Below are 16,856 nucleotides of genomic sequence, written 5' to 3'. Positions count from 1 at the left end.
AAGAAAAAAGAGGCGCACCAAGAGACACAGTCTTTTGGGTAATCCCTGGGAGCCAAAGCCGGGTGGGCAAGGGATCGTCAAGCAGCAACCAAGGCAAGCACAGTACAGGACGCTCAAGCGCTCTAGCCGCGTTGCGAGTACGGCTCGTAGGACTGGCTGTTCTGTGTTGCGCCAGAGCCCATGGCACCAGAGTGGTCGACAGGCTGGTACTGGGTAGCAGAAGCGCCGTGAATCAGCTTCTCGCCATCAACGGAGCCGCGAGGCTTGCCATCGGCAGGGTGGGCGCGCATGATCCAGATAACGCAGGCAGCAATGTCGAAGATGATGGCAGACCACACCATACCAATGAAGTTGATGCTCAACTTGGCCGAACCACCGTAGTCCTTGGAGACATCCTTGACGGCGCTGACGGTGACATTGACCAGGATACTGGCCATCAGGGCACCCGAGGCAGGAGCCATGATGATACCCATAGAGCCCATGATCCAGATCTTACGAGACAGGGGCTTCAGGAAGCTGTTGACAAGGCCCATGACCATACCGGCAATCAGGTGCAGGAAGGCACTAACAAAGCAAGCCTGAGTGTACATGCTGACCTTGGTGAAGGTCTTGAGGCCATCCTTGAGCTTCTTGGGGACCTGGATGGCGTCGTTGGTGAGGTCGGGAAGACTGTCAATCAGGGACATGTTGATGGCCTTCTTGGCCCAGTCAAACTTGGCACTGCTGCAGCTGCGGGAACCGTTCTGGGAAATAGCGCAGTAGCCCCAGAGACCAATCTCGTACTTGTTGGCGAGGCCCAGGTCAGCGGCGGTGATGTTGTTGTCGTCACCGAAAACGGCCGAGATGAGGGAGTCGGGGTCGGTGGATCCCGAGTTGTAGGCATCCGCGGCGGCGGTAATGAGGCTAGCAACAGTCGTGTCACGCTTGGTGAAGAGGGAGGCCATTTCGCTGTTGGTCATGGAAAGATCGGACAGGTCGACATTGAACATTTGCAAGTTCTTCTTGACAACCCCGCTCATCATGGCAATGAGAAAAAGCATGACGGCATGGCCCATGATCCAGAAGGGCAGGATTCTGTTGACGACGGGAGGAATCTTCATGATGGGCGAGTGGGTGTGTGTGTGTGTAAGACGGATGTGTTGATGAAGACGGAAGTAAAGCCGAAGATGAAGATGGAGTCGAAGTGGAAGTTAAAGTTAAAACTGATGCAGAGAATAAAGATGAAGAGTATATGAAGTAATAAAGATGAAGAAGAATCAAAAGAGAAGAAATAGCGAGCACCACGGCCAGAGAACAAGTTTCTTGGTCGTGGAAATGGTGATGAGAGAGAAGTGCAGTCCAAACAAACCCAACATTCAGGCCGGACTGCCGGCCGGTTATAAAGATGGACGACGGCTCCAGGCATCCAAAATAGCAAACAATAAAAGACATAAAATTGAATCGAGTTAAGCCCGCGGCTCTTCCAGTTCAGAGGTCCACCCCGTCTGGCTTCATGCGGTGGTTTGCCGCACCCATCAAAGCATCAAAGGGCCTTGGCCTGGCTGACTAGGGCTTGTCTCTAGTCAAAAGCCGAGCGCAGCACGTCTTGAGCTGGCCAGACACGCTATTTTTTGCACGTCCACGTTCTAGTCGCCTGTTACACGTCTCGAGTATCAAGATTGAAGCATAAGCCGCCTACGTGGAGGAGCTATGGCTTCGTGCTTCCCAGCGAGTGGTGCTGTATATCACGAGCTGGTGCAAGCGGTATAGGCCCGGAGCATGGAGCCCAGCCACGCACACATGTCCACAGGCAGCAAAGAAAAATTCTTCTTGACGCTGATGCTCTCTCTCTACCTCATGAGCTCTCTCAGGCAGCAGCAAAATGCAGCAAAGAAAAATGCAGACCGACTGGTGATGCTGCAGAGTTCAAGGAAGGGGAGCACAAGAGCAGCGGCATTCTTATCTCCGTTTAACTGCGAGACTCGATTGTGTGTTAGTGGCCAGGCGCTAAAATAGCGGCAGTCTTACAGGGCCTTGTGCAGCGGAATTTCAATGGGCTTAGGGCCATTTGCGCCAGTAACCCCGCTGTATCCCGTTCACCGGCCGCTGTAGCCCAGGGCCAAGGCGGTAGAAGCCGCCGAAACAGACTTACACGCACTTACACAGCCTGCAACACTCTGGTGTTTCTTCCTTCCTGCCAACCAGGACCAATCTCTCTCTCTCTCTGTGCGGCTCATTCTTTCATTCCGCCGGCGTATTGAGTGGTGCTTACTGGCCATCTTGCTCTGCCGCTAACTACCCCTGAACCGTCGGAGTTCTGCTTGTCCGTCCAAAAAGCAAAGACGCCGACGTCCTAGAGGCTATGTTTATGTTGGTTGACCCTATGTCCATATGTACATTGGTCTTTTCTGTCTGTATGGGATAGGAACGGAACTCTGTTGTCTGGACTGAATATTGATCATCCGCCTCTCTTGATCTCTCAACACAGCAGTTTACCCCAGGCTAGCTCCTCCATCCCCCCTCGTCTCGCCTTTCGCTATCTCCATCTAACGCCTGCACAACGCTCACAACGTCAACAAAACCTTATTGATCACTCTCCGCATTCACCTCTTATACCCGACGTCTCGCGCATCACCCGACCCAAAAACGGCAGCCTCAGCTAGTTCCTTGTCTCTCGTCTCTTGTCCTGCATTCTTCACTAGCAAAACAAGAAAAAGTTCATGATCCCCGATCTCTTATGGCCGACAGGCTGCCACCAACCTCCCTGCTCTGGGATCAACCCCTCCGATCAACCCCCCCATCCCATCTCAGACAACCTTAAACTACTTTCACGCATCAACACGGCAAAGTCTACAGTGCAGGTCTAATGTATAGTAGCTGCACAATATAGTTAGTTGACTGGTTGTAACTATCATTAAATGCAGTTGTGTACTTGTCGTTCCTTTGCAGCTCCTCCTAGACGCCTTATCACCAGCACTTACACCCACGCTCAAGCTCATGATCACGCTCCTACTCACCTACTCATACTTAAACGCAACTCAATGTGCCAAAAGCAGACAGGAAACATCCCAAAGGTCCTCCTGCGTCTGACGGCGTTTCTTTAACACCGGAATTAACACATTCAAGAACAAATAACTATCAGGCTGCCTACTTCGATTATCTACGACTGTAGTCTCGAATCTACAATAATACCAGTAACTATTAACAGTTAGCTATGTAGTTACTACTTCTTGTAGTCAACTAGTTAGCAATACTTGTGTCGAGACTTGTTGTTCTTGACCTTGGTTGGGCCCAGTCCAGCCAGTCCAACTCAGCTCTTTGGTCTTAGCCAGTTGTCTCTTTCGCCACGGCACACCAGGCTTCCACCATCTAGCGGACTTCTTAACGCCGGGGCGGCTATGCCCCTGGCTCTAGTTAGTGCTACTTGTCTACTTCTATAACATGCTCTCGTCGTCCCAGCCCAAATCAAGATAAAATATGGTTAAAAATGGTCTATTTAGCCTGTTACTCTGTGTCTTGTCCCCGTCGATCACGCCAAACAATGCCAACGCCAAAACGAGCCAGCCTCCAAACCAGAGGCAATGAACGAATGCCCGCTGCCTTCAAGCATCCCTGTGCGCATGTGTTCGTGTTCCTGAGAGCTTCTTTGCCTCCTCTGCCGCCTCCGTGATGTTGTGCTTATCCCCGGCCCGTCTATCCCCGAACCCAGGGAGGAATGGACGATCACGCCAATATAACGTAGTTAACCCACAACCGACAGTCTGACCCTAGAATAGAAATGCCCAAAGTTCCAAAGAACAAAAAAACAGAACAAGCATGAACTTAGTCCTAGGACCTAGTTCTGTTGTGTTGCGATTGATCGTCCCCCGACCTTTTTTTCTCCTGTCTAGTTCCGGTGGGACCTTGTTTGTTTCCCAAGCACCTCCAAACCTCGATCTAACTACCCTTTTTTGGAACTTCTTTGCTGTTCTAGCTCGCCTTTCTGTCCTACGTCTGCGGCGTTAATTATCCGGCGTTAGGCTTGAAAACAAACTTGGCCTTGAGACCTTTAGGCTTCCAGGATTGAGAGGCTACTCGGCTTCTTCCTAAGCTTGAGAGCGAATCAAGTTTTGCCCCAAATCGTTTCTAGGGTTTCTTCCTGACCAATATTTAGGGTCTGCCGGCATCGGTGCGTTGGCCACCATGTTTATCCCTGAAGAAACAGGAACGTCGTGTCGCGATGCAAGGGCCCCCGTCTACGTTTCTTGACAACCAACCCCAGTCTTCCTTTCTATTTTTATCGCCGATGCACCATGACCCCGCCACCCACCCCGATTCGACATCCCCGAGCCAACATTGACGCCGCCACTAACACCAAGCCTCAATTGTAGTCGGGTCCACCTCTCCACAGCCTCCCCCACAGTTATTCTCACTACCAGTGAATACATGTCATCCGCCAGGTTCTCCTTTGTCTGCGGCAGCCTAGAGGCTTTTGGCCAACTTTGCCAGTCGACCGTCAGCTTCGGCGTTGTCCTCCAATCTCCATTGTCCTCGACATGACGAGTTTCCGAACCTGCGCTCCGCCGTCTCATACCCTGCGCCTTTGTTCACGTATTCGTTTCTAATTTCTTACCCTCATCGTCGGCAGTGGTACAACTTTCTGCCCCCAAAACACCACCCATCAATCCATCCATCCTTGGCGCTGTCATGCACTCACTCTTTTGTCTTGGGCTTGCAATCGCCGCGCTCTCCTAGACAGCCAACGGCCTTACTGAGCCGGCAGGGCAGACAAGGGGCCAAAACAGCCGCGCTGCGTTTGTTGCGATAGCGCGTGATAAGGCTAGTCGATAGAGTGCAAGACTGCCAAGACTATCTGGTCGGGCTACCTAGACAGATCATGGCTGACCAGTGCTTATAGTTAGAGCTGCTAGACTAAAGTCAATGCTTTCGACGCTGGGCGCATCTTGGGTGGAATCTATTGACTCCATTACACTTATTACCCAGTAGATGAGGCTGTAAAATGCAGCGCCTACATTTTTGGAGGAAGTAGACTCGGCTTCACAGGTATTTATTTGGTAGTTATATTCATGGAGGGCCATCTCTTTCACGGTGTGGCTCTAACCTGGATATATGAGAAGCTATCCTACGGACCCAGATCATGACGTCCCTCGAAGGCTGTCTCAGTGACTGTCAACATATGCTATACCAAATGCACTACATCAGGTGCATGAGCAAGTGAGCTTGAAATGAATGGTTAACTAGTTACAATCTTGGTAACCAACTAGTTCCGACCTCCGAGTTAGCTTCCAAGCAACGGCTTGCGTACTGGTTTGACATTTGATACTTGTCAGAACTACCAAAAGTGAGATGCGAGCATGGAGAAGACATGGAGAAGTCCCGACTCCGATGATGTTGTACAAGCATCTCGGTAAAAGAGAGTTCCGTGATTCAGAATCACTTTCTCCGTGGCTGCGAATACGAACTAGTACAGTGTGGAAAACAATGCCGACAGATGAAGGAGGGCATGAAGGGGTTGCCTGGACTCGCAAAACTGAATGGATGTGGTGGGTAGTGAATTGCTCCCTGTTCATATCCTGGTTATTTCTAAAAGAAAAAAAAGTATCTCTAGTCAGTCATCGTTAAACATGATGACTTCATGTTATCGAATGATGCTATGCTTCCTTGGCCTGTGAATCAAACATAAGGGTTACGTGACAAAACAACCCTTATGTCCTTAAAACCCATTCAGGTCCGATCTCGGATATTGATGCCCAAGAAGCCTGTTATCCACTGTATAGTTGTGCATCAGGTTCAGCGTCATACGACCGACCTTCTACACATCGCCATTACGATTCCCACACAAGTGACAAGTGCAGCAGAGGATACAAGTAAATAAACAAACGACGGACGATACCAGAGCCGGTTTCTCTCTCTCTCTCCATTTATCAAGGTTTGCCCCCTGCTCTTAGTTGCTGTCGATCAACTCAGCACCAGTGCACACATGATAATACAACTCAGTCCAGCTCAGATGCACCGAGGGCGTGCACAGGCGCGTGCGGGAAGTCAAGAATACATATTGGCACATGAAATTAATGTGCACAGGACAGGCACCATTAAAAGAAAAGGCTGTAGATCTACATGTCCATGAACGTAGTAATCGTGGAACTTGAGATTGGCTGGTTATAGGGGGCCAGTGAGAGAAGTGAGGGAAGTGATTGGCTTGTGACTTGTGCCCTCGATACAGCAGCGCAGAGAGCCATATATACACACACACACACACGAGATTTCAGCGCATTGTGTGTATAAACTTGTTGACATGCCCATTAACTTATACCTGGTTAAATATTCACAGAACTTGAAATAATGACACAGCAGCATGTGGACAAGAAACGAGTTCTGGCTGCCAGTTCCAACATCTCGAGGTGCTGGGGAATGGTTCAGGTGCGGTTGGGCTTGGGCATTCCTGTCATCGGATTTCAGGGGCAGAATCCTTGTTTATCCAAAGAGATGAGATGCTGAGGGGTTAGAGATAAGACAAGACGACGACGCGTTGGTTTGTTTCTCCTTCGATCTCGCCATTTCATGTCGCGGTACAAGCTGAAGCTCAAGTAGACTAAAGGAGAAAGGCCTAGAAGAAAACAACCACGCACCAAAAAAAGAGATTACACGTTGCCATTGACTGGCTTGTTTTCCCCTGTTCGTATCGACAAAACGTGTGCAGACCGGCTTTATTTACGGTTGCCGCGGCGCTTTGGTCCTTATTTTTTTCTTGTTTTGGATGGTATGTGTAATGTGGCTGTGAGATTTTGTTGTCGCATTTGCAGCCAGTTAGTCAAGTGGTTGGCGGCCAGACAGAGCGAGAAAGTGGATATGACAGGTTTAGGACACAACGATCAGCAATACTTGCACTGCAGAGACAGCCAACCAGGCAACATCAACAAACAAGGGATGTTGAGACAAGGGAAAGAAAATAAGACATGCGATTTGGGAGGACGGCAAAGATGCCACTAGCGCGAGTGTACAACTAAGTACTGCAAGTATAGGTACATACCTTTACATGCTTGTTGATTGGCACCGTCTTTTTTTTTTTTTTTTTTTTTTGAGGCCCAGCACGACCCTGTGGCTTTCCGACGGTTGTGCAGTCAGCCGAGCTACAGTTGAACGGTGGTGCAGGGGGTTCTCGAAGATGCCAGCGTATTCTAGGGGCTAGTTCCATGTTGGCTTGCTCACTCACAGAGTTAGCCCTCCGCTTTGTTTTTCTTTTTCTTTTGCCTCTTTTTCTCTGTAATTCAAGAGGCTGACAGAGACAGACACTAGATCAAATATGAGGGTAACGTGCATGCTTCATCCAAATATGGGAACGGTGACGATGACTCACACAAGTCCTTGGCTGCCAAGCGCCAGTGGCTGTACTTGTCACTTGGCTTGAGGCATGAGATTAAGACAAGTAGAATGAATGAAGCGAGAGTCACAGTTTGTTTGACAAACGCCTCTTTTTTGGTTTATTTCATCCATGACCATGTTTTGCAGCAGAATGTCATGTTATTGATTACTGCACACATGCACTCACTCTCAAACTTCGACTGGCACACTCTGGGCCGCGGGTTTGAGGGAGGGGAAGGGATGTAGTGACAAGGTCAAGGGAGAAAAGGAGAACATCTCGGCCTCATCCCGTATCATCCAGCTTCTCGTGCTGCACAGAGTTTCAACGGTGGACAGAGCGGGATGATAGTGCGTTTCAGGGGTCAAGGAAAAAGGAGATGAGTTACGAGCAAGGTGGATCTGGTCTGGAACACTCTACAACCCGAGCAACTGCGTGCGTGCATGGACGACACGGAAAATGAGGAGCGGCGTTTTATGCCTTGTGCAGGCATAGGCATAGGCATAGGGTATAGGTATGTGGTAGATGTGATGACAAGTATCTCTAGGACTGGTTGACGTGGCCGGCCTTTGCCACCGAAATAATATTGTTTTCAAGTCCCGGAACGTGCACCACCTCAATTCCGGCTGCCCGAAGCTTGCACCTACCTGTGTTTTGCTGGACAAAGGTCTCTGGTTCCCCCACTCCATAGTAGACGCGCCGCAGCCAAGCATGTTGGTCCACGAGGCGGTCGGTGCAGGGTTTATTCCCACTGAGACGGAGCGAGCATGGCTCCATGGTAGTATAAATTGCATATGCACGGTGTGTCAGATCTCGGACTGAGCTGAGCCCGTCTTCGGTGGTGCTGTGCACAAGGGCCAGCTTCTTCAGGGCGCTTTCTTCGGCATGGGTGTTTCCTGGCATTTCCAACGTGTAGCCGGTAGCCACGACAGCGTTGGTCTCAGTGTCGACAAGAACAGCGCCCACACGAAAATTAGTGTCTTTGGGCGGCGATTTGCAGGCTTCTGCGAGGGCGAGCTTCATGAATGCGATGTGTTGTGAATTGGTGTCACCTGCTTGAGGAAAATCTGGCGTTCGCATGGTGAGAGCGACAGGGAAATGAAATCAATCAGATAATGGGCACGAGATAAGTCGACGTGGGACAGACAGTTGAGGGCTTGGGAAGCCTAGGCAGAGGGAGGGAGGGAGGAAGAAAGGAGGGGAGGAAGAGGGTTGAAAAGTAGGCCTGGCAGAAAAATCTGCACTAGCAGGTTTTTTTTTCTCTCTTTGCGCGGTTGGACCGAAAAAAAATGGGGCATCAGTGATGGGCGTGACGGATTTGTGGGCACGTTTTACTGCGAGCACAAAAATATGCATGCAAAAAATTTGCGTGGGAGCGGGCAAGGGCGGCCTGACGGGGGGCATTAAGTGGCCGGCGGCATTGAACGAGAGTGTAGCAGTTGATCGCGTCGCAGCGAGAGAGAATTAAATTAGTGCATGTGTGGGAGAGGGTGTGGACGAGAGGAAGAGCGGAAGATGGAGAGAGAAAGAGAAGGTTCAGTGGCGTAGAAGAGGGCGAGAGGGCGGGAGGGCGATAAAGACACAGGCGGCGAACATGGCGGGCGGTTCAGACGAGATTCGGATGACTCAGGGACGATATAATGGCGATGCGGCTTCGAGTTCGTGAGTATGGCGATGGCGTTTCTGTAGCGCGGAGATGAGAGGCGATGAAGAGAAGAAAAGAAAGCTGGTGGTGTGGCCGCGCGACAAATAAAGAAAAGACTAGGAAAAGCCGACTGGGGTCAGTGGTAGGCTAGGCAGCAGGCGTGTTGACGGCTGAAAGATAAGGATAAGAAGCCCCCGTTTGCAGTGGGTGACAGGGGCGATTATGGGCGGCGGTGTGGCGCAACCAGCGAAACATACGCTGTAGGATCAGCCGGTGGGCGGCTTCTGGGCTAGTGGTTTCTGGGCTGGCGGCTTCTGGGCTGGCAGTGGGCAGGTGTTACTACATGTCACGTCATGGCCTGCTGCGCCGGTATTGACTAATACTAGTAGTTGCCAGTACTTGTGCATGCATGTACGTACCGGTACAAACGGCTGCTATTTGGTGTGTTTTTGTTTTGGCTATCTGTCCTCTTGTTGGCTGAGGGGCCAGGGATGGTGTCGCGGCTGGAAAATGCGATAAATTGCGACATGGAGCCTCAAACATGAGCCCTAATTGGCTAGGCCGCTACTACTACAGGGCAGGGGGCCACTGAAGCCTGGTACTGGGAGAACTGAAGAGAGTAGGATGTTTGTACCGGCCGGTAGACACACACAAAATTTGCCCGCATCGGTACTTGGGCAGTACCTATGCCACGCCGACGGATACCGCCCTTTTTGGTCCTGCCCAAATTGGGTACTGCCCAGAATTTGAGAGCAATTACGTCGTACTCAACGCCACACAGCCAAAAATATAAAAGGCCGCTCTCCCCCCGCAATATTTATTTCCTGGCGGCCTTGCGCGGCAGTTCCGACCACCGGCCTCACATTCCCTGCCTTCACTACCCTCTTCTGCCTCATCGTCTCCAGTCCGCTGCTACGCGTTGGACCAAAACTATCTTCGCACTTTTCTTTTCTTCACCTAATCACTGCCTGCCCTCTATCTCTGTTCTTCCCCCCTCTTTGGTGGCCTTGTCGTTAACCCCGCTCCAGCATAGCCAGCCACCTTGCCGTGTTTTGCCCACAACCTTGGTGTTGATCATCTCGATCGCGGACTGCACTCTCGCCCTGCTGGAAGAGTCGACAGAGTTAAAAAAAAACAAGCGTCTTTCCTCGCCTTTGTCCCGTTTTGTGCTTCTTGGTTCCTGTGAAACAGAAGGAATTCTTTTTTGTTGTGGTTGATCTCTTTTGGAAAAAGAAAATATCCCGAGCCCCAAACTCTTCCCTCGGACGCCGTGTATCACGGAACCATCTGAAAACGATTGGCTCCAGTTTCACGCATCCTCTCCGCATCTCGATTGGTCGGCGCATCCCCGAACGATCATCCATCCTACCCTCGACGAGCGGCACTGATCTCGCGAGAAGAGCCAAGCGAATATTTTTCTTGAACGTTCACTCTTCCCACTCGCATCGTCAGACCGCCAGTCAACGGTCGTTGGTTGTTCAAGGATCTCCGTCTGTCGTCTTGCGCCCCCAGCGTAGACAATAGAACAAATACGATCTTACCATTCCGTTTGACTTGACGGCTGTGAGTGCGGCGTTGTTTTGGGTTAACCAACTCAGTGCCATAATTTCTGCCTAAGCTTGTGGGCAACCCCTTTCCTGCCCGTGCCTATTGTGAATCTCTGCAACGCGTCGCGTCGCTCTCATCGACCACATAAAACCCAACTTTGCGACTGTAGGGGAGACATTTGCTTGTTTATCTCCCACATTCGGTATGTGTTCAGTCACAGACACCTGAATTTCGCCTTTTTTGCCCCACCTAGCCTGCCCCACCCCAACCTAATGAGTTACCTTGGTTGCTGTTGTGAAGAGTCAACGCAAAAACATCGTGGGTTTACCTAATTTGGATTTACGTTGTCCTTTAAGCACAGCAACCAGCCTGTTTTAGCCCTTAGGCTGCAGGTTATAAATAGCCCGTCTTCCCGGCCTTGTTCTGCTCGCGCTGTTTCTTTTAATCACCACATTCAACGTGTTTAGGCACAGATTGAGCTAACAGAACCGTCCAGTCAACGTCTTATCAAAACCAGATCTCACTTGCGTTCGCTCTCATGGAGTCTCTGCAAAGTCATCCTACTAGTGCCGCTCAGGCTAAAGCCTTCACGGCTCCTGGTTCATTCTCGTTCCCTAACGGCCACAACGAGGACAAGGGCTCCACTGCGCCTGCTACCGCCGCTATGCCTGCTACACCTGCTGCAACTCCGGTTGCCAAGGAAGTGGGATCGGGTCTAACTCCGACTCTCCAGTAAGTTTGCCTCGGGCTGGTAATTGTGGAAATAGCAATCAAGGCTAACCCTGGCGCAAAGAAACATTGTTGCTACCGTGAACCTGGACTGCCGCCTTGATCTCAAGACAATTGCTCTTCACGCTCGCAATGCTGAGTATAATCCCAAGGTAAATATATATGCATCTAGGCAGACATTCGCTACTGGAGTGGCTCAGGCAACGTGTAATTTCCTGCAAAACACTTGCCTCCTCTCTTCAACAGGGGTGCTAACCAAATTTGATAGCGATTCGCTGCTGTTATCATGAGAATTCGTGAACCCAAGACCACAGCTCTCATTTTTGCGTCCGGAAAAATGGTCGTCACTGGTGCCAAGTCCGAGGATGATTCGAAGCTTGCCAGCCGCAAGTACGCTCGCATTATCCAGAAACTGGGATTCAACGCCAAGTTTACCGATTTTAAGATCCAGAACATTGTTGGCTCCTGCGACATCAAGTTCCCCATCCGTCTGGAGGGTTTGGCCTCACGCCATCACAACTTCAGCTCTTATGAACCTGAGCTCTTCCCTGGTCTTATTTATCGCATGATCAAACCCAAGATTGTCCTGCTGATCTTTGTCAGTGGCAAGATTGTACTCACCGGTGCCAAAGTTCGCGAGGAAATCTACCAGGCCTTTGAGATGATCTATCCCGTTCTTCAGGGTAAGTTCTTGCTTCTGACTGTTCATGCATTGTATGGCCTGGAATTGTTCTAACAAAATATCTAGATTTCCGCAAGATCTAGATACGCCGGTTTCGACTGCTACTTCGATCCTAGATCATATGCCAATTTTTGACAAGAGAATGTTGGATTTTTGTCGCTAGTCGCGTCACAGCCCTGGTACACGACTGATCAATCCAAGACTACAGTTATCGGCTATCTTTTGTGCACGATCCTGTAACAATGTTTTTTTTTGACGACCGTGATGAATCAGTCCTAATATTCACCACTATCTTGGATTTTTGATCTGGCCTAGGTTATCTTGAAGCTTTTGTTGTGAGGGGCTGCTTGCGAACTTTCTCTGCAGGCTTGTCTTGTCTTCTTGGCACTACTTCTCAAGTCTCCACTTCCTTTTTGTTCATTGGTTTTCTTTATTTTTACACTGCATTTGCACGGCGTTGGTTGGAATCGGAATAGGTTTCTTTCTTTGCACCTCATTGGAAGACTTTGGGTTGGCTTGAAATCTTTTTTTCGCATGAATTTTCATTTGAACAGTATTGAAGGGGTATGCCCTTCAGTACGGAAGCCGAGGAGCGGTTTTTTTTTTCTTTTTTTACTCGACATATCGGAAGGGTTATTTACATCCCTCGCTAGATTGGGGCTAGCGATGCATGTAGTTGGGTAGGTGAAGTTGATCGTAGATCAACCAAAATCTTATGTTTGTCAGCTCCATTCAAACAAAAAGAACAAAGCCATTAATGCTTGAAATTGTTACATCATTCGACATATGTACATACACTCTTCTCTCTTTGTGCTGTTACGTGTTGGATCATCTTCATGAATCATACCAGTGCAAACCGGATGGAACAGTGTGATTCAGGAAAGATAAGATAATTAAAGAACAGTAGTCGCACGCTGGAAGCCATGATTATCTGCCGATAGAAAAACACACTCCAATTCATGTCTTCATGGAACAGGGCAGGCTGGAAACAACGCTCTTGTTCAGCTTAACGCATTGGTTGGCAGCTGTTCTGTTGACATCGCACAAGAGGAAATTCACGGTTTCACACACAACACAGATTGGAGGATTGGAGGTAACCCTTGATAACAAAAACCCATCTGACGTCACACAACGTCACAGTGAAGATTAGTCAGCCGCTCTTTCACTCTCACCGCCCCCAGCTCCCAGCAAGTGGGTCTACCACCCGTGGCCATGGGCGCAAGACCATAGCGCAGCCTTGTCTTTGTGCCAGCGCGACCGACTTGCTCTCCGCATCCATCTTACCCCATCCGCATCTCCCAGCAAACCATGAGCGACAAAGGCAAAGAAAGCAACAGCAGCGGCGCACTCTTCAATTTCCCCGACGCCGAAGCGAAGCTGGCCAAGATTGCCACCAAGTCTGTTTTTGAGAAGCAGAGGGCCGACGCCGATGCAAAGCGCCAGCGCGAAGCCGCGGAAACTGCTGCTATTTACGAAGACTTCGTCAAGAGCTTTGAAGCTGATGAGCGACCGCCGCCAACGGATGGAACGGTCGGCGCAGTGAAGCAGGTGCGCGATGTGCCTGGAGATTACCGCTTGCTACCTGACAAGCCAAAGGGCTTCTCGAGCATTTCTGTCGGCGGCAGTGGCGGTGGCTTCAAGCGTCACTTTGGCACAGCAGGCTCGGCGGCGCCGCTGAAGAGCGGCCCAGGGAGCCTGGGACCAGCCCAAGTGTCGTTTTCCAGCAAGAAGCGGCCACTGGACGCATCGGCGTCTTCCCGCGCCAGACTGGGCTTTGAAGACTACGCCACGGCTGCGACACCAGCCCCAAAAACATCTGAAACTACGGGCGCACAGACGCGTTCAAAGCCGCTGGCAAAGGTGTTTAATACCAGCGATGACGAAGACGATGCGTCGTTGTCGCGGCGAGAAGTCGAGCCTGTCTCGCGGCCTACTCTTCGGCTGGCTCAGTTGCCACCAGACACATCACCGGCTTTTGTGCGCAAGCTTATCCCCGAAAGCCTGGTGGTAGAGGATGTTCAGTTATTACCAACGACTTCGGCGACAGGGCCCGCTAGGACCGAGCGCAAGTCGACTGTAGCTATTGTGACTCTGGCGCAGGATACTCCCGCTACGCAGATTGATACAGTAGTAAGCGAGTTACAGAGTAGGTATCTCGGCTTTGGGTTTTATCTTTCGCTACACAGGCATCTATCTTCATCTAGCGTACCATCATCTTTCCTCCCTACTGGCCCGGCGGCTATGAGTAGTAGTGGTACATCAACACAACCATTTGGCGCTAAGCAGGTACATCAAAACACCAACCACCATCGCGCTGCCCGGGACTTTGCGCCGCCAACATCATACGGAACGGGGTCTTCCTCTAATTTTACGGGTGTAAGCCGACAGAACCTGTTCCACGTCCCTGTGAAACCCCCGTCAGATATCCGCATCGTGCGCACCATCAACAAAGTGCTTGAGCAGCTCCTTGTGCTTGGGCCCGAGTTTGAGGCGTTGCTAATGAGCAGACCAGAGGTTCAGCGCGAAGAACGTTGGGCCTGGCTCTGGGATGCCCGCAGTGAGGGGGGTGTCTGGTACCGCTGGAAACTATGGGAGATTGTCACTTCGGGCCCTCCAGCCTGGCGTGGCACTAAGGACAACAACCGAGGCAAAAATACGTACGTGCCGTTGTTTGAAGGCGGCCATGCCTGGAAGGTTCCTAAGCAGGGCCTGCCGTTCGAGTACACTACACACATTCACGAGTTTGTGTCGGATTCCGAGTATAACTCGGATTCCGACTCAGATTTGGGGGGCCCTGATAGAGAACGCGATAGTCATGGAGAGAAAGAACAGACCTTTTTGAATCCGCTGGAGAAGGCATGTCTGATCCATCTGCTTGCGCGGCTACCGCCAACAACCTCTGCGCTGCAAAAGGGCGATATAGCTCGCGTCACTGCTTTTGCCATCACACACGCGAACCGCGGGGCGGCAGAGGTTGTGCAGATAGTTGTGGGGAATATGCGCAAGCCTCTAGCACTGACGGGTGTAGCGGACAAGTACCGGGCGCGGTTTGCCAGGGGTAGCGATGACGGTAAGTCGGAGTCTGGCGACATGGTGCTAGGAGACAACGAGCCATTAGTGCTGGAGTTAGCCGATGGTATGGTAAGAGACAAAGACCGGAGCCGGGCAAAGGACAAGGATGATGCTTCCGTTGATACTAGCTCGGCTAACCTGGTCGGACTCTACGTTGTCAGCGATATCCTCTCGGCCGCGTCTAGCAGCAGTGTACGCCATGCTTGGCGCTTCCGACAGCTCTTTGAGACGGCGCTGCGCCGGAGCGGGATATTTACAGAGCTCGGCAGTCTTGCGGGCAAGTACCGCTGGGGACGGCTACGCGCGGAGCGGTGGAAGCGTAGCGTCGGCGCCGTCTTGAGCTTGTGGGAGGGCTGGTGCGTGTTTCAGGCCGAGACACAGGCTGGACTGGTGCGTGCATTTGATGAGGCCATAGAGGGCGGCAGCGCAAACGATGGGCACGGCGGTACAGAGACGGCGAGAGAAAAGGATAAGAATACGGAGAACCACAGGCAGGGCAAGTGGAAGAGCGTCGAGGGCCAGCGCACAGTGGTAGATGTAGAGCCCCTACCACTGTCGATGTTGGATGTGCGGCAGGATATGGATGTTGATGATGACGACGACGTGCCTGGGGAGCCGATGGTAGAGTCAGATGAGGATGGTGTTGATGTTGAGAGTGAGTCTATTGAGGACGACGTGGAGGGCGAGCCTATTGAAGATGACGACGAGGATGTCGAGGGCGAGCCCATAGAAGAAGACTCAGATTAGGCCCAGGCTTGGCCATCTCTCTTCTCCGCCAGCACAGCTCGGGCCAGCACGGCTCACGTCAAACAGCGCCGCTCCGTTTCACGCACACACATTCCATCTTAGGGCGCGCGCAGAGGGTTAAGCCTAAGACAGGACTAGTTGGTCTGTCTGAATATCTAGTTGCACATACATACATACGTACATACATAGAAGCTTCCCATCTGTGCCCTCCTGTCTCCGCAGGCTAAAACACGGACAGAAGTTTCAAACTAGCGCAGATCCGTCTGAAGTTTCCGCGGCCGAAGAACTGGTGGGCCGCCGGGGGAACAGACTTGAAAATGGAGAAAAGCCCTTGAGCGCCCCCCTGGCCCACCTGCTTCAGGCTGACGTCCAACAGCACATGTGTCTATGCTTGGTTGTATTCAAGTAGTCAAGTAGACACAACTCAAGAGGGGCAAATGCACAGGCACGGCGGACGACAGATCCACCCCTGGAAGGGCTGAACGGCGGCCCCACCTTGGGCCGGGGCCTGTGAGTGGTGTGGTGTGGTGTGGTGGGCTGGACATTTTTTTTTTTTTTTTTGATGACGTGAAGCTTGTGAAAGAAAAGGAGTTTGTTTACTTTGGAGTCTTTTGAGGGTCTCGATCGAGAAACACATGCTCCATTTTATCTTTAGGAGCTTCATTGGCAATTTCTCCTTTGAGCATGTTTACTTTCCCACCTTTTTCACAACCTGCAGCTGCAGGACGGAGCTCGTCAAGAGAAAAAAAAAGGAAGAAAAGACCGACTTGAGGCAGCGGGTAGTTACCCTTTTGGCTCACGGGCCTAATTGAAGGAGAAGGAAGAAGAGACGAGAGGAAGGCGAGAGGGGGAATTTAGAAAAGAAAAAAGGGAGTTGGGCCAATGAAAACTTGCTCAACGCTGGGGGAGGAGCAACGACACCAGAAGAAGAAAAGAAGATAGAACAACATATTTGCACACACATATTTACCTGCGCACGCTAAAAAGAAATAAAAAGTAGACAGCAATTGCGCTAAGAGATTGTGGAAAAAGGCAAGACACAAGGAAAGGAGGACAGAGTGAAGAAGCAAAAAAGGGAAGGTGCGTAAGACGAC

General features: G+C 51.0%; 4 protein-coding genes across 4 annotated transcripts; 2 read left to right on the top strand and 2 right to left on the bottom strand.

The window, feature by feature from the left end:
- Positions 1-122: 122 nt before the first annotated feature.
- BROUX77_003208 (uncharacterized protein) lies at positions 123-1,100 on the bottom strand (the record flags this gene model as incomplete). The annotated part of the gene is made up of 1 exon (XM_073747835.1): positions 123-1,100. One exon carries the CDS (start codon positions 1,098-1,100, stop codon positions 123-125), a length of 978 nt encoding a protein of 325 aa, XP_073605633.1.
- A 6,782-nt stretch (positions 1,101-7,882) lies between these two features.
- Positions 7,883-8,419, bottom strand: BROUX77_003207 (uncharacterized protein; the record flags this gene model as incomplete). The annotated part of the gene is made up of 1 exon (XM_073747833.1): positions 7,883-8,419. The coding sequence occupies one exon, from the start codon at positions 8,417-8,419 to the stop codon at positions 7,883-7,885; it is 537 nt and encodes a 178-aa protein (XP_073605632.1).
- Positions 8,420-11,070: 2,651 nt separating this feature from the next.
- Positions 11,071-12,026, top strand: BROUX77_003206 (uncharacterized protein; the record flags this gene model as incomplete). Its single annotated transcript, XM_073747832.1, has 4 exons — positions 11,071-11,264; positions 11,326-11,413; positions 11,530-11,944; positions 12,010-12,026. The coding sequence occupies 4 exons, from the start codon at positions 11,071-11,073 to the stop codon at positions 12,024-12,026; spliced, it is 714 nt and encodes a 237-aa protein (XP_073605631.1).
- A 1,225-nt stretch (positions 12,027-13,251) lies between these two features.
- BROUX77_003205 (uncharacterized protein) lies at positions 13,252-15,762 on the top strand (the record flags this gene model as incomplete). Its single annotated transcript, XM_073747831.1, has 1 exon — positions 13,252-15,762. The coding sequence occupies one exon, from the start codon at positions 13,252-13,254 to the stop codon at positions 15,760-15,762; it is 2,511 nt and encodes an 836-aa protein (XP_073605630.1).
- Between the last annotated feature and the right edge of the window lie 1,094 nt (positions 15,763-16,856).

Source organism: Berkeleyomyces rouxiae (assembly GCF_048999995.1).
Source record: "Berkeleyomyces rouxiae strain 22BRR77 chromosome Unknown BrBRR77_ptg000003l, whole genome shotgun sequence".
Lineage (NCBI taxonomy): Eukaryota > Fungi > Ascomycota > Sordariomycetes > Microascales > Ceratocystidaceae > Berkeleyomyces > Berkeleyomyces rouxiae.
This window is presented reverse-complemented; position numbering and strand designations above follow the sequence as displayed.